The sequence below is a fragment of the Pollachius pollachius genome (genome assembly GCF_949987615.1).
Source record: "Pollachius pollachius genome assembly, chromosome: 2".
Lineage (NCBI taxonomy): Eukaryota > Metazoa > Chordata > Actinopteri > Gadiformes > Gadidae > Pollachius > Pollachius pollachius.
In genome coordinates this window covers 33,020,052-33,042,628 of record NC_136935.1, presented here as the reverse complement: position 1 = coordinate 33,042,628, position 22,577 = coordinate 33,020,052, and the positions used below count along the sequence as shown (strand labels likewise).

Genomic DNA, 22,577 nt, shown 5'->3' with positions numbered 1-22,577 from the left:
ACAATTATTTAAAAAATAAATCAACAGCGGCATTAAAAGGTGGAAATATAGCCTTGTCTAGAAAATATTTTTTAACTTGCTCGGCTCTACGCTGACAGCGGGGTTGCCAGATTGGCGGTTTTCCTGCATAACAAGAGAGAATGTGCTCTTTGGATGGACTTATTCTTATAAACTTATTCTTCAATAGCTTCCATGTTATGTGACCCAGTGTCTCCACATTATTCCAGAAAATAGCACACAGTCACACAAGTCTTAATTTTCCTCTCAAAGTGCACCAGATTGATGCATTCCAGGTTAAAAGGTACTAAATTTTCTTCCGGGGGAGCATGCCCCCGGACCCCGCTAAGGACCGGGTTCCCTCCACAGTTTCACAAAATTCTGTGGGAAACACTGCTTCAGGGAGGACATATTATTAAGCAGGCATACTTATTTATGACTGGATTTATAGCTTTTGATACTTTGCGGTAAAAATGGCTCTCCTGTTGACGTCGTCCTGTCAGTGCGGCTCTCCTGAAAAAAATAGTGAATACCACTGATATACAGGATACTCAAATCATGTCTCGGCCGAGCATTCCGACTACTCTTTAGATGGCCTGTGTGTGGTTTTGTTTCCTCAGGTGCTGTGGCAGTTAGATATATTCAGGAGAAGCCTGAGACAACTCTCAGGGCACTTTTGTCTTGGAGATGCGTGTATTTTCTGTGCTTTGAAGGTTTGTTGTTTTTTATTTCATCATGTTTTAAAACAGTAAATATATTGCATTGTCGTCACATTCATTTTCTGCAGAATCATTTTAGATTTGTATTAATAAACTAAAAGAAAAAGCAGTATTCTGATTCAGTTTCTGCTGATGAGGTAGTCTGTGCTTTAGGCTGCCTGGCAATATGGAAAATATGATGATAGCGGTTATCGCGATGAACTTCGAGCATTATCTTCAAAAACACTCCTTTACTGTTGTTCTTTCTGTGCGTGTGTGTGTGCATGCGTGTTCATGTGTGTGTTTGTGCTGCCTGCGTGCGAATGTGTGTGAATGCGTGTTCATGTGTGCGCGCCTGCATGCGTGTGCATGTGTGTGCATGCCTGTTTGTGTGTGTGCGTGCGCACTCTGTTTCCACAGAGTATATTTGGGCAGTTCCAGCAGAGCAGGGAGCGCACCCTGGCGTCGGACAGCCTCCGCAACGCGCTGGCCGAGACCTTTAAGGACGAGCAGCGCTTTCAGCTGGGCCTCATGGACGACGCCGCCGAGTGCTTCGTGAGTACCGCCCCCCCTCTAGCCCCCCAGCCTGAAACAATTCTCATACCCCCCCATCCCCCAGTCCCACAGCCTTAAACACGTGTTATCCCCCCCTTTACACCAGTGTCACAGAACCTTCTCATGCCGTGAACTACCTTCCGAAACTCTCACACCCCCTACCCAGCTAGTATTCAGCGCATTAACACATTCTCACGACCTTGTCAAAAGTAAGAGTGTTTCTCTATTTATAGCCGGTTGGTCATCAGTAGAGTAATATAATTTTCAGGACATATCAGCAAGCATACATTTTTTGAAATCATGTTTTTCCCTTGTGACACTGGCGACCCACTTGGTGCCTGGCTGGGTCCAGAAAACCACTGCTTTAAAGGAACAGTTGGAGGCAGAGATGTAGAAGAAGGATGGTTCTATCCGATGGATTAAAGCACTGGGTTGATGTGCTCTACTGTGACTCTGAGAAGTAGAAAGAATAAAGAAAACATTTTACCGGCCCGTTCCTTCCTTCCGTCCCTTGACCTTATAACGCTGTCAAGACAGAATGATGTGATCCGAAAGAGACAGGCTCGGTTGTTATCTGAAATGGAAAGCCAGCATTTTAGTGTGAGACTTTCCAAAGGAGTTGTGCTTTGTTCGGAGCTGGTTTTTGTTTGAAATTGCCCTCAAGAGATTTGCGTCTCGCCCAGCTGTTCACATTGTGAACAGAATAATACAAAATGGATGACGGAGGAGAAAGGTTTGGGGCCAACAGCAGGAGTAACTGACTTGAAATCAGTTTCTGAGCTCAAACCCTATGACCCTATGATTCTGTTGAGATCTCCATTTGCATTATTTAATGATGATGGTGCTGTCTAGGTCAATTGGTACTCGTGCATCATCAGCAACATTAACACTGTCAGTGGTTAGATTCCCACTGGGGCCTGCAATGCTTATAAACGCATGCATTCATTGTACCACTGCGTTATTAAATAGTGTATATTAAAACAGAACATTCAACTACAATATATCCACCTGTTAAAATTGAAAATAGCAGCCAAAAATGTGTAATAACAATAGGTTAATGGTTCATTGCAGATATTATCTACAGCTTTATTCTAGTTTTGTGTTGAGGTGTTTTTTCGGTAAAATGTATGAGCATTAGGAAAACATTATGAATATGAGAATAATGACCAATAAGTTTAGATTTGCATCCCTTATTAATATCTTTTTCCCTGACCCTGTAGGAGAACATCCTGGAACGCATCCACCTGCACATCGTCTCTGACACGGCCACCGACGGATGCTCGTCGAAATCCTGCATCACGCACCAGAAGTTTGCCATGACTCTCTATGAGCAGGTACGCCTAAAGACATGTGTGTTTGATGACTTCATTGGGGTTATACTACAGAATGATGATTGTTGACTTCATTGAGGGTATACTACAGAATTATGTTTGAAGACGTCATTGAGGGTATACTACAGAATTATGTTTGATGAATTCATTGAGGGTGTACCATCACTTAAGTGAAGTGAAGAAGACGTATATTACAAAGAAAATGTACTGATTTCGTGAACTCTGAATCTTTTCCTCAACAGTTTGTTTGTCGCAGTTGTGGAGCATCTTCGGACCCGCACCCCTTCACCGAGCTAGTACATTATGTCTCCACCACTGCATTATGGTACGTTCCTTCCACCACTGCATTATGGTATGTTCCTTCACTGCGTAACGCGGTTCACCCTGCTGGTACATTATGTCTCCCCCACTGCATTATGGTACGTTCCTTCACTGCATAACACATTTAATTTTTTTACATTTTCTCTTGCAATGTTCCATGCGTTCTACATGCTTGAGGAATGCTAATATAAATACAGTATATATTATCTTTTGTTGTATTATTTATTAATAACAGTGAAACTGTTATGTTATCACCAAGAAGTCCTTGAAAAACAAAATCAGACCTTTCATTTCCATGCCCTTTGGTGGCAGATTTTGTCCAAAACATCGTAGAATTGTATTCTCAGCATGGTCGGTGCGGGAAATCGAATCACGCAAAACTGAAATTAATAAACAAGGGAAACAACTCAACAAGAAACATGTAAAACAATTGATTCAAAAAATAAGTTACAGCATAGAGCTGTAATAATCACATGTTGAAGTGACTTATAGTGACTAAAAGTAAAAAGGAAAATAATTCTCAAAAAAAAAAGCATAATTATTGACAATTTCAGCAAAAATTATATGAACCAAAAAAATCATGGACAAAAAACGGACATCTTCACTGAAGCAGACCCAGCCGGTGTGGGGTCGAGGGTAAGGGCCCCCTCTCAATGAGCCCCCCCCCCCGCCCCCTATGTCCCCCCAGTCAGCAGGTGGACGGCCTGCTGGGAAAGAGCGAGCGCCAGCGTGCAGACATGTTCGGGGAGCTGCTCCAGGCCGCCAACACCTCAGGAGACCTCCGCAGCTGCCCGGTACGTCTCCATCCCCCCGTCCCCCTGCACAGGAGCACCCACAGCCCCACCCACCAGGAGTCATCCGCTTACCGCCTCTTTGGAAGTTTTGCCGGGTTCAAAGACACGGCGGTGTGCCGTAATCCGTGCGCTGACACCGATTTGTTTCCAAATTCACACTAGTCCTCTCTGAGAGGGATTTTGTTTGTAATCACACCCCGGCCGCCGCCGCCACCGCCGCCCGAGTGCGCTCAGCACCCGGTGACATCATGGCGCTGCTGAGCGCCGACTAGCACTGTACAATGTTATCGCACGTTCATATCGTCACATTATAATAACAGGCTCATATCGTCAAATTAGAATCTAACGTTTGTATCGTCACAATATGATCACACGTTTATATCGTCACAATATAATCACACGTTCATATCGTCACAATTTAAACACACCTTCAGAGCAATGTACAAATCAATGGGTCGTTGTTATTATTTATTTTTTTCCTGATAAATGACTGTATTAAGGATTAAACTCCCATGGGGTTGTCGTGTATTCACAATTCACCTGGCAGCTGTGAATATGTGACGCGTAGGGACAGACAAGTGCAGCGAACACGCCTCTACGGAGACAAGGACGAGAGCGCGCCCGCCGAGGCAGGGGTAGAAACTTTTGTCCCGGTCTTCTGTAGCCCTGCACTTGAAGCATCCGGAAGGGGCGGGCGCCAGACTGGAGATGGGCTATAAATAGCGGGACCGGCTTATCCACTGTTGTTGTCCTGTGCCCTGGCTACGGCTGGCGGCCACTTGTGTGTGTGTGTGTGTGTGTGTGTGTGTGTGTGTGTGTGTGTGTGTGTGTGTGTGTGTGTGTGTGTGTGTGTGTGTGTGTGTGTGTGTGTTTGTGTGTGTAAGGTTGCCGCGTGGCTAAGTGTCCTGTATCTGCCCCCCCCCCCCCGTGTTCTTCAGCATATCTGCATCATGCGGTTGTCATTCAGTTCGCAGCGACGCAGGACTGAAGGAAACATATGTTGTGACATAACCAAGGCCAGCTTTGCTTGCTACAAATGTCACGTTTTATTCTTACTTTGTTGTCAAAGAGTTGTTATTTTGGGAGCTCAAAGCCGTCTAGAATTACACTCGATTTTAACATCAAGTTAAGTTTATTTATAAAGCCCTTTATCCAGGGCTTAAAATACTTCACTGGCTCACATTCAAATAAAGTGTGTGTGTGTGTGTGTGTGTCTGTGTGTGTGTGTGTGCGTGTGTGTGTCTGTGTGTGTGTGTTTGTGTGAGTGTGTTTGTCTGTTTGATTGTGCATCTCCATCTGGCCATGTGTGTGTCTGTGTGTTCCTCTGGTTGTGCATCCGGATTTGTGTGTGTTTGAATGTGTGTGTGTTTGATTGTGCCTCTGGTTTTGTGTGTGTGTGTGTGTGTGTGTGTGTCTTTCTGGGACTGTGTGTTTGTGTGCGTGTCTTTCTGGGACTGTGTGGGGGGCGGTCTGTGTGTGTGGGGGTCTGTGTGTGTGTGTATGTGTTTCTTTCTGGTTCTTTGTGTGTGTGTGTGTTTGTGTGTGTGTGTGTGTGTGTGCGTGTCTTGCTGGGTCTGTGTGTGTGTGTGTGTGTGTGTGTGGGGGGGGATCTGTGTGTGTGGGGTCTGTGTGTTTGTTTGTGTGTGTGTATGTGTTTCTATCCTATTCTGTGTGTGCGTGTGTGTGTGTGTGTGCGTGTGCGTGTGCGCATGTGTGTGTGTGTGTGTGCGTGTGTAGAGCAAGTGTGGTCAAAGCATCAGGATCAGGCGTGTGCTGATGAACTGTCCAGAGATCGTGACGATCGGCTTTGTGTGGGACGCCGAGCAGTCCGACCTCACGGACGACGTGATTCGCTCCCTCGGCCCGCGCCTCAACCTATCAGGGGTGAGAACAACTTATACAACATGGAGTCTGGAAGAACGCCATAAACACAAGTCACTGGGCTGTGTAACGCCATCTTGTTAACAGCAATGTCGTTTCTAAGTTTTATCGCATCCCATTGTTGGAGAATATATACATATACCTGACATAATTGTAATCAATTTTCTTACTTTCTTTCAGTTGATATCCAAAGCAAAATAATAAACCAATAACAATTATTGGAAACTAAAAAACAAGTTTGGTCCAAGCAATCAGCAACATGTCTGATAGCACAAAGTATTACAAAATGGTCATCCAACCGTGTTTGTGTGTGTGCTCTCCTCCCAGATGTTCAACCGTGTGACCGACGACAACGCCAAGCGGAGCGAACTTCACCTGGTGGGGATGATCTGCTTCTCCAGCAAGCACTACTCGGCCTTCGCCTACCACAGCAAGTCCTGCAAGTGGGTGTTCTTCGACGACGCCACCGTCAAAGAGGTCAGCGCCTTTGCACGTCTAGTGTCAGTAGAGGATTAAAGGGGAGTTGTGGAGGGTTTAGTGGCCTCTAGTGGTGAGGTGGCAGACTGCAACCAACCTTACCAACTGTTTGGTGAACCATAACTGTGGATCGCGCAGTGAGCGCACTTCTGCTTTCAGAGGTACGCTACAAATCTTTATGTGAAGCGTTCACGAATGCTTCGACGACATCGTTTTGGTTCACAATTTTTTTTATTTGGTGAGGGTACATCAGTAGACGTAAAACCCTTGTAGCATTTCGGCATAGCTGGGTTTTCGGGCTAGTTCAAAGTCTAAAATGTGGGCCACTTTCCACAAGTTATCAAAAATTCAGCTATAGAGGAAGTTCCATTCATAAAATTGTACTGTACACGTTAAAGAGGTGAATACTGTGACACAGTCCCATTTCATTCCATGGCGAGGGCATCCACGACCATTCAAACCGTCCATGCCTATATGTGTGTGTGCTACGCGCTCTTAGACCAGACCTGTGTGTTGCAGATCGGGTCAAAGTGGAAAGACGTGGCGTCCAAGTGCATCCGCGGCCACTACCAGCCGCTGCTCATCTTCTACACCAACCCGGAGGGCACCCACATCTCCAGCGAGGATGCCCCCCGCCACACCACCATGTGCCCCCGCTACAGGGCCAACGGGGTCAACGGGGAGATGGCAGGTAACGCCGGCGGGCCGTCCAGCGAGGGGCCGCCGGGCCGTCCAGCAAGGGGCCGCCGGGCCACACCGCTTTGGTCTACGCTTGTTGGCCAGTCATGTCCAGACGGCGTCACCACCACACTGTGCACCTGTTGCACATTTCTCTACGCATTTACAAACACGGAAACGCAAATACAGATTATTTATTTTTAACATATTTTCAAACACAGATCTCAACTACAAATCTGTTGAACACTCACTTAAAACACTGTTTTGGCGGACAGAATAGGAAATAGACGTAATGTGCGCAACTATTCCGGGACCTGAACGCAAAGGTGTTTTGAGCGTTTTGTTTTTTTTATGAGGTACTGGAAATTTGTGTTGTGGACTACAGGCTGAAAGTCCCGGGTTCGTCTCCCAATGTCCTCCGCCTGCCTGTTATCTTCAAGCAGGATTTCTAACGCCTGTACGTCTGACATGTATCTGAAGTCTAAGTTGTACGTAGCTTTGGAGCTGGAACACGGTGGGACTCTAGTCTCACAGCAATAGACAAAGTTTGTGTCCGTCTTTACTTCATACATAAGGATGGGAGCAAAAAGTTTGGGGTGAATTTTGACACACTCCCACTTCTACTGTCTGCAATGTTCCTACTCATGAGATCAGGCGTGCAGGTGTTCGGTTCAGGGATCACATCCAACTCCGAGCGGTAATACTCCGTACCTCAGGTGGATTAAAACAGGAACAAAATGTGTAAAGCACCGACGATGAGATGAGTAGTTTGATACGGATTACAGCGGGGATCGTGCTGCCATCCCCTGCTAAACTCCACCCTGCTCACCTCCGCGCCAAAACAATCTCTCAGAGTACCTCCGAAATGTACCTCGCCGTGCCCGCCCGCGCATTAAAAACAATCATTTCATTACAACAAATTGCGTCATTTAAACAATAACAATTTCACCTCAACACAGGCGATTATGTCGTGCATGTGTGTGTGCGGCGCTGGGATTGTTTTAGAGTAGGTTTAAACCATTCCCCATGCCAGGGAGATCTCCCCCCAGCCCGGTGTTCTGGGTTGAACCTGGCACAGGCCAACGCGGGCAGATTATAACCCACGCGCCCTGCCTTAATCCCTGCTCCCTCGCCTCTCTCTCCCTCCCTGCTCTGGCTCGGTCCAGCTCAGTCCTGCCAGATGCTTCCCATGTTGTGTGGCTCCATTCTCTGAACTGCTCCTGCTGGGGTTTGTCTTCTGTCTTCTTTTGTTCTGTTTTTTCCTTTTTCGGGAGGGGGCAAAATGGCGTCCGTCTGCGTTTAGATGGATTGTTGCGCGGTAGTGTTGAGCCCGGGCATCCCGGCTGGCATGGGACCAAGGCCCTGGTTTGGGGGAAAACATTGTAAGTAATTTGTTTGGTTAGTGTTCAGAATGTAGTGGTTTAGAAGTTCGTGGAAAATGGATTTTGTTGTGAGACTAGTTTTAGTTGGAGCTGAAGCTTAGATACAGAACGCTTTGGTCGTTCCTTCCTGTAGGTCATGATTCCATGTCGATTTGTCATCTTTGCCTTCTAGGAGGGATGTGTATTTGTATGTCGTTCCAGCTTTCATCTACATTTTTTTGTTCCCATCGTGGTTGCAATAACATGACATTTCTGCTGATTGTTGATCTACAGTTAACCTTCAGATCAGGCAAGTTCACGCCACTCTGAGTTTCTGCTATTTAATGTTAAACAAGTCCTTATAGAGTTGTAATCCACCACGACCCGGGAGACAGGAGGCAGTAAAAGCACTTCATAGCTTATGTTACTTACTTGTGCTTCCATGTCTACATGATTGTGTTGGAGTTGTGTTTTTTTTGTTACATACATTTCAGTTGAAGAGCGTGTCAGTTATAACATGGAGAAACAATGCAGCAAATGCGATGTCTTTTACAGCTCATTTAGTTTCTACCCTCTACAGTTTCCTCTTATATTCTGCAGCTTCTACCCCACATTTCTAATGTTTTAGCAACATTCGTGTTGCTCTCTCGGCGACATGTGTCTGTCTTGCCATAAACTGGGGTTAAACAGTGTTTGTTTTGAAGGAGAATCGCCTCCCCTGCGTATGCATATGAGATTGACTGAATCTACAAGAGCAATAATGACAGCACAGCCTGGCTGCCGCATTTAGCATGTAGTTCTTCTCATCCCATTCCCAAACCTTTTTCCTCATGGCTTCAAAACGATTTGATGGTGAAGTATATTTTTGAAGTAATATTTTGTCATTTGTTTTAAAACATTATTTTATTTAATTATTTATACACCATTCATTTGTGAAAAGTAATCTCCATTAGAATCAAACTTAGCTTATAGTTTGGCCCCTTTTGTTGCGTGTTGCCAACTCAAACTGCCCGTCCACAACAACGTTACGGCGAACAGCGATTATACGCGCCATGGCCGTGCGTAAGCTCTCCACGCACTTGGCATTATGGCGACTATAAGTCCCGCCTAACAACCCTTTAGACCAATTGTGTCCTTTTGTGTCCACAGTGAGTGGGCCCAGGAAGCCTGAGGCAGGCAGGCAGAATGCAGGGCCCCGCAGAGACAGCCAGGTCCTTCACAGCCCACTACTGGCCCCTCAATCTACTGCAGGCTACAGTGGAGGTCCGTTCAGGCCCCAGAGGGCCCCTGGGGGCCCCTGGGCCTCCCCAGTAGCATTCATGTGTGGGAGCGCGTGTACTCATAGCCAATCGGTTTTCAAACAATTGTCTTTTTCTTAGAACCACAGCCATTTTTTCTGCAATGTGCTGAGCGTAAAACTAACTTTGAACGTGACCCAACTTGTGGTTGGACGGGTGAAAGAGTGGATGGCAGGTTGAATCATAATGTGGAGAGCTTGGAGCCATGATACTAAGGAGGCCCGACATGGTCTGTGGAACCCTTGGCTACAGCCTTATCACTTTGTTAGGATATTCTACATCTCAGGGACTGCAAACTATAGACCACTGAGTGTGCCACGGAGATAACGAATGATTGTGTGTCTGTCAGTCTGGAGGCCCGGGTGGTTTGCTTGTCTTCCACGGTGGCCCTTGTGTTTGTCTCACCTAAGGTTACCCACGCTTTCAAGCTTCTCAGGTTTTGGTCTGCAGACCTGTCACACACATTTATCGGAGATGCTAACCTGCATGAGAAAATTTAGACAGGCGTCATGGTTGGTGGATGATCTGTTATTGTCCTTTGGTCAACTCTGACCGATCTCCGCAGTGAGGCTTCCTCTCAGCAGTCCCAAGATGGAGGGCTTCCCCCGAGGCTGTGCGACCGCCAAGAAGGACCGAGGGCATCACAGAACTGACCACGCGCAGCAAAAAGGTCTGTGTGTGTGTGTGTTAGAGACTGGAACTGTCTGATTAAGGGCTAAACAAATACAATTAACTTGACGGTGCTCAGAGGAGATCTTGGACCCATTTGCTGATAATTTGGGTCTAATTGACCAATGGGTCAATTAATTTGTGAATTGGCCCAGTATTTAGCCAGATTGCTGCAGCCGTAATCCTTGAAAAATGCGCTGCACTGCAATGCAATCCTTTGGCTCAATAGTGCCCGTCAGTGTATGTCCTCTAAAAGTGCTTGTTTTCGTTGCTGATCGCCTCAGACTTTATGCTAACATTATAGAAAGGATCCCTCCAGAGAAATACAACTTTTTTCTTTGCCATCGACCCTGGTCTCTGGTTCATGGTATTTGTCCAGCGTGTCAGTGAAGGGGTCTCTATGACACAGTCCTGTAGGATCAGGGTCCTGTAGGATCAGGGGGTATGGTCCTGTAGGATCAGGGTCCTGTAGGATCAGGGGGTATGGTCCTGTAGGATCAGGGTCCTGTAGGATCAGGGGGTATGGTCCTGTAGGATCAGGGGGTATGGTCCTGTAGGATCAGGGGGTATGGTCCTGTAGGATCAGGGGGTATGGTCCTGTAGGATCAGGGGGTATGGTCCTGTAGGATCAGGGGGTATGGTCCTGTAGGATCAGGGTGTATGGTCCTGTAGGATCAGGGGGTATGGTCCTGTAGGATCAGGGTCCTGTAGGATCAGGGTGTATGGTCCTGTAGGATCAGGGTATACAGTATGGTCCTGTATGATCAGTGTACAGGATCCTGTAGGATCAGGGGGTATGGTCCTGTAGGATCAGGGGGTATGGTCCTGTAGGATCAGGGTATACAGTATGGTCCTGTAGGATCAGGGGGTATGGTCCTGTAGGATCAGGGGGTATGGTCCTGTAGGATCAGGGGGTATGGTCCTGTAGGATCAGGGGGTATGGTGCTGTAGGATCAGGGGGTATGGTCCTGTAGGATCAGGGGGTATGGTCCTGTAGGATCAGGGTCCTGTAGGATCAGGGGGTATGGTCCTGTAGGATCAGGGGGTATGGTCCTGTAGGATCAGGGGGTATGGTCCTGTAGGATCAGGGGGTATGGTCCTGTAGGATCAGGGGGTATTGGTCCTGTAGGATCAGAATCTACTGGAGGTCCATCCAGGGGGTGATCGTGGTTGTGAACCAGTGGCATTCTGTTCAAGGGGTGCCGTACTGCAGACTGTCCCCTCCTCTGGAGAACGGCCTGAAGACGCCGGCTGAGCCTAAGACTCGAGGTGGGGGCTCCGGCTCCGGTCCTCGTCCGGACAAGGCCTCTGGTCACCCTGCCCCCACCGCCACCTCCACCTCTACCAGCAGGGCCATTCAGGAGCCCCGTGGAGCCCCAGCCTCCAGCAGCCGGAGGTCCACCAACAGCACCATCACCAGCTCCTCCTCCTCCTCCTCTTCCCCCGGGCGGCCCGACCCGGACAGCGGCCCCCAGGAGCCCTCAGAGAAGGCCCGGGGGAGCCGGCCCAAGGCCACGTGGCGGCCCGTGAGGGAGGCGCTGAACGTGGACAGCGTGCTCAGCGACATGGAGCTGCGACGCCACCCGACCCTGCAGCACCACCTCCTGGGGTCCCAGGGCTCCACCCAGGCATGGTGAGGCCGCTTGCAGCTCACACCGACATCACGGGAGGGCGGAACACAGTCAACACTTATACACTAACACTAATCTTGTTGAAAGTATAAAACGTAACTTCTGCCACTCGAGGTCTCTCTGTCTGCTCATTTCCTATCTTTGGGAGACCCGTGCTGACCCTAGTCTTTTTTTTCAGACTTTTATGGTTGTATTGTTTTTTTAAAAGTGAGTCCTGCCTTCGTACAGCTCTCCGGGCGGCCTTGCGCTGGAAGGGCGCTGCCTGAGTAACCCTCTCCTTGCCTCTGCAGCCGACCGGCCCAGCCGTCCCCCCAGAGCAGCCGGGCGGCGCACGTCCAGCGGGAGACGCGCGAGCCGCTCCAGACCCGAGGGGGAGAGGGCGATCCGGTCCACACCCGAGGCGGGGAGCGGGAGCCGCTCCACACCCGGGGGGAGAACCGCGACCCGGCCCAGACCCGCGGGGGGGACGGTGATCGGCGCCAGCTGCAGCAGCAGCAGCAGAAGTGTCTGATGACCATCTACGAGGACGAGCAGCGTCTGGAGACGGAGAGCCACAGCTCCGTGGAGTCGGAGAGCCGGCCGGGTCGGCTCAAAGGAGGGGGTGGCGGCGGGGGAGGAGGAGGCCCGCGCACCCTGCTGCGCAGCGACACCTGGACCATCCAGAGGACCGAGTCGGGCTACGAGAGCAGCGACCGCCTGAGCAGCGGCTCCACCAACCCGGACTCCCCCGGAGTGGACGGCTCCACCAGCAAGGACAGGAGGCTGCCGCCAGAGACCTTCTCACCAAGGTACAGCTCCTCTAGTGTTTAGGAGACCTCACCAAGGGACAGCTCCTCTAGTGTTTAGGAGACCTCACCAAGGGACAGCTCCTCTAGTGTTTAGGAGACCTCACCAAGGGACAGCTCCTCTAGTGATTAGGAGACCTTACCAAGGGACAGCTCCTCTAGTGTTTAGGAGACCTCACCAAGGGACAGTTCCTCTAGTGTTTAGGAGACCTTACCAAGGGACAGCTCCTCTAGTGTTTAGGAGACCTCACCAAGGGACAGCTCCTCTAGTGTTTAGGAGACCTCACCAAGGGACAGCTCCTCTAGTGTTTAGGAGACCTCACCAAGGTACAGCTCCTCTAGTGTTTAGGAGACCTCACCAAGGGACAGCTCCTCTAGTGTTTAGGAGACCTCACCAAGGGACAGCTCCTCTAGTGTTTAGGAGACCTCACCAAGGGACAGCTCCTCTAGTGTTTAGGAGACCTCACCAAGGGACAGCTCCTCTAGTGATTAGGAGACCTCACCAAGGGACAGTTCCTCGAGCTGATCCGGTCCAGTCTGCATAAGTTGCCAGGGTCTAAGAAAAATGGTTTCCATTTTGTTCGAAACAAGCAGGTTTACCAGATAAAAATCTTCGATTATAATGGGTTTGATTTTCTGAGTGGGTTCAACATGTCCTCACCCTTTCATGAGAGGTTTAATCCACAACCCTTGTTTGTGTTTTTTGCTTTTATTTAGCAAGAGCCAGCCACATCAAAAACAAAGTGCAATGCGTTCTCCTCCACACAATGGTAAGTTATGTCTATATCTATAATGTCTTGCCTTAAAACTAACTCAAGTACTACATTTACATTGCATTTAGACGCTTTTATCCAAAGCGACTTGCGTAAGTACATTTTTCATAAGAAGTATAAACAATATATCGGTACAGTAAGGATGTTCATAGAATCAAGTGCAAGCAATAACAATCGCTAGGTTAACCCATTCCCAGTGTATACAACAAAGATAGCTAGGATAAGTTACTACACAACTAAGTACTATACTAAGTACGACATACAATAAGTGCGTATATTGCACAAGTGCCAGGAAGTACAACAGGGAGGGAGGGTTGGCTATGCAGAGTCTAGGTGAACTCTGAACAAGTGAGTCTTTTGCGGAAGCTGATGAGCGACTCTGCGGTCCTGACATCGGCAGGGAGCTCGTTCCGCAACTGCGGGGCCAAAAGAGAGAAGAGTTGTGACTCTGATGATCAACCTTTGGTTATTCCAAGCGAAGTCGGTACCAGACGTCCAGCTGAGGTAGTTGAGCGGAGCGCTCGAGCTGTGGTGTTTGGTTTGACCAATGCTTGGAGGTAGGCAGGGGCAGTTCCATTGACCGCCTTGTAGGCCAGTACCATCATCTTGAATCTGATACGAGCTACTACAGGGAGCATGTGGTGTTCCCGGAAAAGGGGGGTCACATGGGAGAATTTAGGTAGGTTGAACACGAGGTGCGCCGCAGCGTTCTGGATACGCTCCAAGGTACTATTTGTTGTGGTTAAATCATAATTTAATTCCTGTCCATTATGTGTTTTTAAGTAGTCAAACACAGCCATGACCCTAATAACCTAATACTAGCATCTTTGGGCTTACAGCAAATGAAAACGTAGAAAAAAACACACGTAATCCCTGAAACAATGTGATGATGGATGAGTAGATACTGAGCTGCATGGAAGGACTTGTACGTCGACTAGATGTCTCCTTTATCCTTCTAGAGGCCAGCCCAGCATCCCGTCATTCTATGACGGTGAATATGGTCCTGAGCAACTTCTCTCTGTCGCTGGACTCGAGCCGGTTTTCCTATTTCCAACATTGTTTCTGCGTATAGGATTTATGAGGAGGAACGTTCTGAGAAATAGACACGATGTTAAAAAGCTTAAAAGGCCTATGATCTACATCTGTGCTTCTCTAAGCTGTACACACACACACACACACACACACACACACACACACACACCGACACACAGTAAAGTGCAGATACAATCTTATTTATTATCTATCTGCAAAAAAGTTCAAGCAATTTTTTTTGTTTTTCAATTAACAAATAAAAGGTCATGAACATCATGTTTTGTGAAAACAGACTTCTCGCTTTAGTGATAAAAGTAGGAACATCTTCCATGTTACGGTTACACATTTTTACCAAAAAAAATCAAGAAACATTTTCAGACTTCATTCAAACAATTAGTTTACATCACTGACTAGTTAAAAAAATAAAACATTCAAAAAAAGTCAGTCACAGCACCCTCAAAGGGGCTTCACCAAACTGCACCGAGGGTGAAGCATGGACACGGGTACAGCAGTTGGTGTATTTGCTTGCCTTCTTAGCTTGCTTTAACCTATTCACCAAATAAACCCCGGCACACGCATTAATCCCAGGATAATCCCAAAAAAGCCTGGCCAGGGAGCACAGCTGGGCAGGACTGCTGGCGCTGCGGCCCGCTACTCCCCCTATATGGGATGCTTTTGTTCATTTATTTCCGTTGGCGTACAGCAGGAGTCCAAAGCCAAGCACAAGCACTCTCAACAGTTCAACTCTTGGCTGCCTCTTGCGCGCGTCTCTCCAGGGCAACGGCACAGAAGAAGAAAAAAACAAAAACAAACATAACACGTCTATTTTTAAACCCAGTGCCCTCTACTGAGCATGCTCTGGTCCGTTCACCTTGCTGTGACTTTCACTCTGCTGCCATCTTGTTGCTGCGGGGCAGAACTGCAACGCAGGCAGGCGGTGAGACAGGGCCCCGCTCCAGAAAACAGATTGAAGAGAAGGCTGAATGTAGGCCACAACAAGTTGACCTGACGTGGAGTTAGTACAGTCGGCCGCTGTGAAATGGTTCAGGGCCAGAACGGCTGGTTCTCCATTTGGGGATTTTTTTGAGTTTTGAGCCGGGAGCATATTCCCTGTACTGGTTGTGTGTGTGTGTGTGTGTGTGTGTGTGTGTGTGTGTGTGTGTGTGTGTGTGTGTGTGTGTGTGTGTGTGTGTGTGTGTGTGTGTGTGTGTGTGTTTGTGTGAATTTCTTTTATTGAGCTCCTCCAGACAAAGAACACAGGGTGGTGATTGATTGGTTATTGAAATTTTTGCATATCTTGATACATGGCGTGGTGCACCATGTTTCCATGTAGCAGATCCCTCCCTGAGTGTGTGTGGTTTTGGCTGGTTTAACCTGTGCACAATGATTACTCAATGTGCAACACGTGTGCACATCAGAATCGGCCAGATGAGGCTGTGTGAACCAGCCATCTTCCACACACACCCCCACAGTCTGTTTCTGTGTGTATGTGTCTGTTTAGCTGTTTAGCTGTCATCACTATTTTTTCGAAAACTACCTGACTACAAACTACATGTTGCTGCCCAGTCCAGGTAAAGTACAAGCACCGACTCTGTCCCTCTGGTGGCTTCAGGTAAACAACAGTCCAGGACCCAGGGGAAGAACTGTGATCCTGGACTACACTCCCACCTGAAGACCAGTCCAAATACAAGGTACCCACTGTCTCTCTCCAACAAAACCAGTAGGCCTTTCACACGTGCACCATAACTCAGGCATTCTCCAGGTAATCCCCGGTAGGGCTGTAAGTGTGAACGGCAATGTCTGAATCGGCACCGCCGGAGTTCAATCTACCGGGCCCTCAGTGTGATGTCTGGAGAATTGGAGAGCCAGAGGATTCAGACTGAGCGAGTGCCGGTGATGCTGACGTGTTGAGTATGTTTCTATCAAAGAGTTAAGCTGCTTCATACGTCTCTCTTCTTGCCTGTATTCTGCGTTCCAGCTTATTTCTACTTACCGCTCTTCCGTTGATATTGCGCCTAATATACGTCAATATAAATGCAGTGTTGTTATCACCTCAAAAATAGTCAGAATAACAGAGTTTGGAACATCACCCATCTTCCATGTTTTGTCAACATTGCGACAAAAGCCCTTGCTTACAGCACACGGAGTGTCTCCAATACGTGTGGGGTCAGAACAGTCTCATTAATAATGAATGCACAGAGAAGGATTCACAAATGTATTTTGTGATTTATATATAAATGACTCTCTTCTCACAAATACATTTCAATGCACACACACATAGATATCGGTATGTATAAATGTAAAATAAATCCATAAACAAAAATAAGTTTCACAAACACATTTCTGATCCACACACAAATGTGTCTTGTTTTAAATAAATGTAATATAAATCCATAAATATATGAATCAAAAAATATTTGCAATTTTCATCAAAATGTATTTGGATGTTGTTACATTTATATACAAACTGTTGAATTTACTTGAATTTACATGCCGCTTTTCATTTGTGAACTTGTTTTCATTTGTGTGTGAACTGGTCTGTATTTATATGTTGATTTTTGAGACTCTCCTGACGTGGTTGGATTCACAAATGCATTTTTTCAACAATGAACTATCTGTAGCCAATCAGATGCCTCCCTCGTTTTCATCCAATCACATTTTTTATGAAAATTGCAAATATTTGTTTTAATATATTTTCTGGATTTATATTGCATTTATTTAAAACAAGACACATTTGTGTGTGGATCAGAAATGTGTTTGTGAAACTTATTTTTGTTTATGGATTTATTTTACATTTATACATACCGATATCCATTTGTGTGTGCATTGAAATGTATTTGTGAGAAGAGAGTCATTTATATATAAATCACAAAATACATTTGTGAATCCTTCTCTGTGCATTCATTATTAATGAGACTGTTCTGATCCCATAGAACACGTCTAACGAGGCTTATCTCTAGTGCGTGTTGTGTGTGTGAACGGGCCACTCCTGATCATCTGACCGGAATCTCCGGAGCTCATCCAGAGTTCATCTGTGAAAGGCCTGTGGGACTGGTGCCATATTGTATATCTACGTCTCAGATGCCTACAGATAGACTCCAGACAGCGCTTTCTCTCTCCTTATGTATAAATATTTAAATATATCTACTGATTTATTTCTCCAGACGAAAGTCCAAGCACGCGATGAGCGGCGGCGTCAGCGGCGGCGTGCGCAGGGCGGGCCCCTCGGAGAAGGACTCCACCAGCTCTGAGAGCCGGACCGGACCGCCCAGCGACCAATCGGAGAGCAGGTCCTCCCGAGGCTACAGCGACGGAAGCCCCGCCCACCGGCACGTGACCAAGACCAGCAGCTCGGAGTGGAACAGCTCAGACGACCTGGCGCTGTCGGAGCCTGAGGACCGGGACCGCGCCTACCGCTCCGGCGCCGGCGAGACCTCCGGCCAGTCCCCCAGACTCCCCCCGCACCCCCACATCCTCTCCCCAGGCGAGACCCCCAGTGCCCAACCACCCCTGCAGCAGCAGCAGGGACTGGCTGGGACCGCCTCTCTGAGGACCCCGTCCCAGAACCATCCCACCTTTAGACCCCGCCTCCTCCAGGAGCCCCTCCCCCCGAGGTCCGCCTCCAACGCCACACCGTACGCCAGCCCCAACAGGAAGTCAGAGACAACCGGCAGGAAGTCCTGCTCGGAGGCCAGTTCCAGGTCCGGCTCTGACCCAGAGCGGAGCACGGCGTCGTCTTGGGACGGCGAGGAGCGGGAGCGGGCCTCCGGAAGTAGGTCATCGTCGTCGACGGCGACGACGACGGGTGGGGGAGGGGCGGAGCAGCAGCAGGCGACGGCGGCGACGGCGGCGGTGGCGGCGGCGTCTGGGCCGGAGGTCGCCCTGACGACGTACTTCAACGTGGACCACTGCATGACGGAGACGTACCGCCTCAAGTACCACAACCAGAGGCCCCTGGTGCTGACGCCCACCGGCCCCCCGCAGGCCCTGCGGGGGGCCGGCGGAGACCCCGGCCCCCACGAGGCGCGCCCGCAGGACCCGCCCAAACACAGACCGGACCCAAGTGAGTGACGCCAACGATATGTCTTCTGGGACATGTTGGAGGATAACTGCCTTCATTTGGTTCATTGGGATTTGTGCACATGTCTAAAGATAGCCGCTGTTGAAATATGAAACATAGGAAACATGAACACATAAGAAACATAGGAAACATGAACACATAGGAAACATAGGAAACATGAACACATAAGAAACATAGGAAACATGAACACATAGGAAACATAGGAAACATGAACACATAAGAAACATAGGAAACATGAACACAACATAGGAAACATGAACACATAAGAAACATAGGAAACATGAACACAACATAGGAAACATGAACACATGAGAAACATAGGAAACATGAACACATAAGAAACATAGGAAACATGAACACATAGGAAACATAGGAAACATGAACACATAAGAAACATAGGAAACATGAACACAACATAGGAAACATGAACACATAAGAAACATAGGAAACATGAACACAACATAGGAAACATGAACACATAAGAAACATAGGAAACATGAACACATAAGAAACATAGGACACATAGGAAACTTCAACAAAGAAGATTTTACACAAAATATGTTTTTGTTTGTATTTTCTATTTAACCGCACCAATATTTTAGGGGAAAATGTCTAATCTTAGCAGGCATCGGAGCCATTGTGATCCCGTTGTGATCAGAGGAGCAGCCTTCCTGCTCTGGGCTGTTTGAGGTGATGTGTTTGACTGTCCCCTCTCTCCACAGGCCATACGAGCAATAAGCCCTCCGCAAAGTGGAACCCAGTGGCTGCCAAAGGCCTGGACGAGCGAGGCTATTTGTGACGCTATAATTTGTTTTTATAACGTGTTGTTTGCTTGAAGAGACTGGAAGAGAACTGCATGACGGCCATCTTCCTCTGTCCGGTGCCACTTCGTTTGGGTGGGATCGGGATTTCGTCTTGGCCATGCAAGGTCATCGCAAAGATGCTTTAAAAAAACGAATCTGCACGTGTTGTTCGTTGTTTTCTGATAATGTTATAGTTGTTACTTTAAGTTTGAGCTGGACGCCAAAGAGTTTACAGAATTGATAATGTCATGTTTGAAGGATTATGTGAAATCAAATCTATTTTTATTCATTTTTCTTCTGGCAACAGTTGCCATGGATCCCTGGGTGAATATTCTGTTTAAGAAATATCGCCTCCTTTAGTCTGGGAGTGGGGCTTCAACAGGAATCCCCACGATTTATTTTGCCAAATCTGAGCCATTTCCATTTTAAATATAGATTTTTTTGTGTTTCTTTATTTTATTAGCAGAAATTGCAAATATACATTTATTGAAAGGAGTTCCCGTTTTGTGAACCAGGAAATATGTCTCTCGTGAGACAAATATATGATGTCAGCAATCATGTGAACCACAGTGACAGCTGCATCATTAACGGTCTGCCCACCTGTGCGCACCTGTGCTCAGGTAGAATAAGCCCCGCCCATTTGCATTGAAACGTCCGTTCAGCCCTCTTTTGGATTATAATTATTATTTCTGTCTTAAGGACTCTCCCCAGCACCAACGGTACACTCATCCCTTATCACCCGTGATAAGGGATTGTGTTAAGGCGTTTCAAATGGACACTTTGTTTCTTGTTGTCATTCAACTCAACTCGTATTTTTCCATTTGTGTGTCCGGCCTCAGCATGAGTTCCTCACTGCTTTTCACCATGGATGCAGACACATGCCAACCTTTCCAAACTTAACTTGTATTCTATAATATAAAACCACATAATACACATACGATCACGCTGTTTTTCGGTCTCCAAATAACTTGTGGAGGTTGGGAGAAAGTTGTTATGCAATACCTAAACACAGACTGCATAAAAAATAGCAGAGAGTAGGCCTATATACATTGGAAATGTTCTGCGCACACTTTAACTCAGGGCTCTTCCCCCTCCCCATCAACCAGTCCAAATAATACAATAGTTATAAATATCTTTGATTAGACCTTTCTGTCGATTTGATTGATTTGTTTTAATAGTTTATTTATTTACGGGTGCACATAAGTTCTTGCATCTGTATGTCTGAAAACATCATGACTTCTACATGTGTTTGGTTATTTATTGCTTTATTTATTTAATAACTATCGTTATTTAAAGGGGTACATATTTATTGGGAAATGTATTTGGTCTTCCTTGAGATTTGTATAGATTTTCACACTGTATACACAATACCACAATACTCAGACTAGTACTACTTCTACAACCTGGGTGTTAAATCCACAAATATTATGCTTCTTGTCATTCTCTAGAAACCCTGTCCTCCGTTGTTCTCACATTTACAAAGACCTGTAAAGTAATAAAATTAGGGCTCACATATCATTTGTGTATTAGACAATATTATTGTCTTACAAAGTGGTATAAGCCCTGCATGTCTTTTTAGAAGTCTTAACGTTCTGGTGTACTGTGGTGCCCCCAGCCTGAAATATAAGTCACTTTGAGTCTCGGAAACCACAATTCTCCTGAATCAGAAAGTTCAATTCAAAGCCGCTTTTTTTATATTTTCAAGAATTTCACAAATAATAATATTTTTGATGACGACACCCATAAAGAAGGATTTCTACTTAGGATTTGGACTCCACTCTTTCCTGTCTAACTGTCACATTTGTTTAAAGAACGTAGGCGTTGCTATGCATGACGTAAAGTTGGTGTGAAATACTTTTTGAAACTTTGTATCTGTAGATTTAACATTCCTGATAGCTTGTTCTAAAAATACGGAGTCACCTTCTCTTTTAACCTCACTGAGCGTCTGGCCCAGTGGGCCTGCTGGAACAAGGTCAATAAGATGCTGGTCCTGATTTCACTGCTTTTTAATATTAACGATGAACAATTATATTAATTTAGTCACTGTCGTGTACACTAGCTGTGGGACTTTTGCAGCCATCCTAAAAAAAAAATTCAAAGTTACACTTCTATATTCAAGTGCATTTTATTTACAATGATACATGTATCTTAGCATTAGGGATATGATGCAAACAGGTCACAGAGAGTTGATGAAATTAAGTCCATAAAGGATTGGCTCATATTGCCCTTGTATGACATCCCAAATTTAACTGGACTGGGAAATCCAACACGGTATGCATTGATCATAGTGACGAAAGCGATCCATTTGAACAGTCAATATATCTCTGGTTGCTCATGAGCTGTAACTACGAACCATGATGTGTGTCTTGTGCTTCCCCATTGGCTGTTGGTTCATGCCATGTTTTAATCTTTTTTACTGAATGCAATGCTGTAAATGTTTAATGTACAGTACCACTAGGCTGTATTAACTCACTCTGTATCTTCTATGTTATGAGTGTTCACCGAGAGTGCCTTCACAGTTTCAGCGGGAGCTCCCCTTTGTAACCCTGCTCAAATAGAGGATGTCATTTTAAACCTTTTGGAATATGCAACGCTGACAGCGAAACATACCTGATGACAGTCAAAGACACTTTGTTTATTTATTACACTTTAGGATGTGAGACAAATGAGGGTTTAGTAGGTATGGCCACTCTGCTCAAGGGCCAAAGTTCTACCTCCAGGTGTGGTGATGTGAGGACTGTACCAACTGATAGGGTGATAGGTGTTGCATCATGGATAGACCAGCCTACTCAGAGGACTGTACCAACCTGGGTGATCCTCCCCCCCTCATGCATCTTGTTGGACACTCCCACCAGTGTGGTCTCAATGTAGCGTTGATTTTGAAACGGTTTCAATGGCCAAACAACATCACACCTGGTGGTAAAATGGGGGATCTATAACGTTTGAGCTGAGCGAAAGTATTTGCAGCAGACATTTTTACACTGGTCATGACATCTCAAGGGCGGAAAGTTGTATTCATGATGTCGGCCAAAGGTTTATCCGTTAAAGCGGTTTGCCGTTTTGTTGGTGTGGAGGGGGCAGAGCTTTAAATGACTGATTGGAGCAGATTATTATCTGAAGAGGTTATTGAGTTGAAAATAAAGAGGGTTATTGGAAGGGACATGGCATGATGCACGACCTTTGATTTACTGGTTGACACAAAGAGTTTTAAAAAACACTGAGTAGTGCGATGATTTTCCGAATCTGTTGGCGGTTGTGTTACTTATGTGTACTTGAGCTGAGATTTGGCCTCAAGAGGGAACCGTCGCACTCTGTTATTTGTCCGATTCCCTCCATTCTCGTGCAGAATTGCAGAAAAGTCAGATCATTGACGTCATTGGTCCAGGATTTGGATAAATCCCGCTAATGTTCC

At 46.7% G+C, this 22,577-nt stretch overlaps 1 protein-coding gene across 1 annotated transcript in view; it reads left to right on the top strand.

Annotated features, from left to right (window-relative positions):
• Positions 1-19,161, top strand: part of usp53b (ubiquitin specific peptidase 53b) — a gene marked incomplete at its 3' end in the record, with an annotated part of 19,934 nt that extends 773 nt beyond the window's left edge. Inside the window, exons 2-16 of the mRNA XM_079759089.1 lie at positions 618-710; positions 1,116-1,250; positions 2,471-2,584; positions 2,824-2,906; positions 3,591-3,696; positions 5,434-5,580; positions 5,905-6,054; positions 6,574-6,745; positions 9,957-10,061; positions 11,258-11,693; positions 11,982-12,479; positions 13,194-13,246; positions 15,894-15,972; positions 17,446-18,344; positions 19,085-19,161. Of these exons, the coding sequence (XP_079615215.1) occupies positions 618-710; positions 1,116-1,250; positions 2,471-2,584; positions 2,824-2,906; positions 3,591-3,696; positions 5,434-5,580; positions 5,905-6,054; positions 6,574-6,745; positions 9,957-10,061; positions 11,258-11,693; positions 11,982-12,479; positions 13,194-13,246; positions 15,894-15,972; positions 17,446-18,344; positions 19,085-19,161 (3,147 nt within the window). The remainder of the gene's footprint in view (positions 1-617; positions 711-1,115; positions 1,251-2,470; positions 2,585-2,823; positions 2,907-3,590; positions 3,697-5,433; positions 5,581-5,904; positions 6,055-6,573; positions 6,746-9,956; positions 10,062-11,257; positions 11,694-11,981; positions 12,480-13,193; positions 13,247-15,893; positions 15,973-17,445; positions 18,345-19,084) is intronic.
• Positions 19,162-22,577: the final 3,416 nt, after the last annotated feature.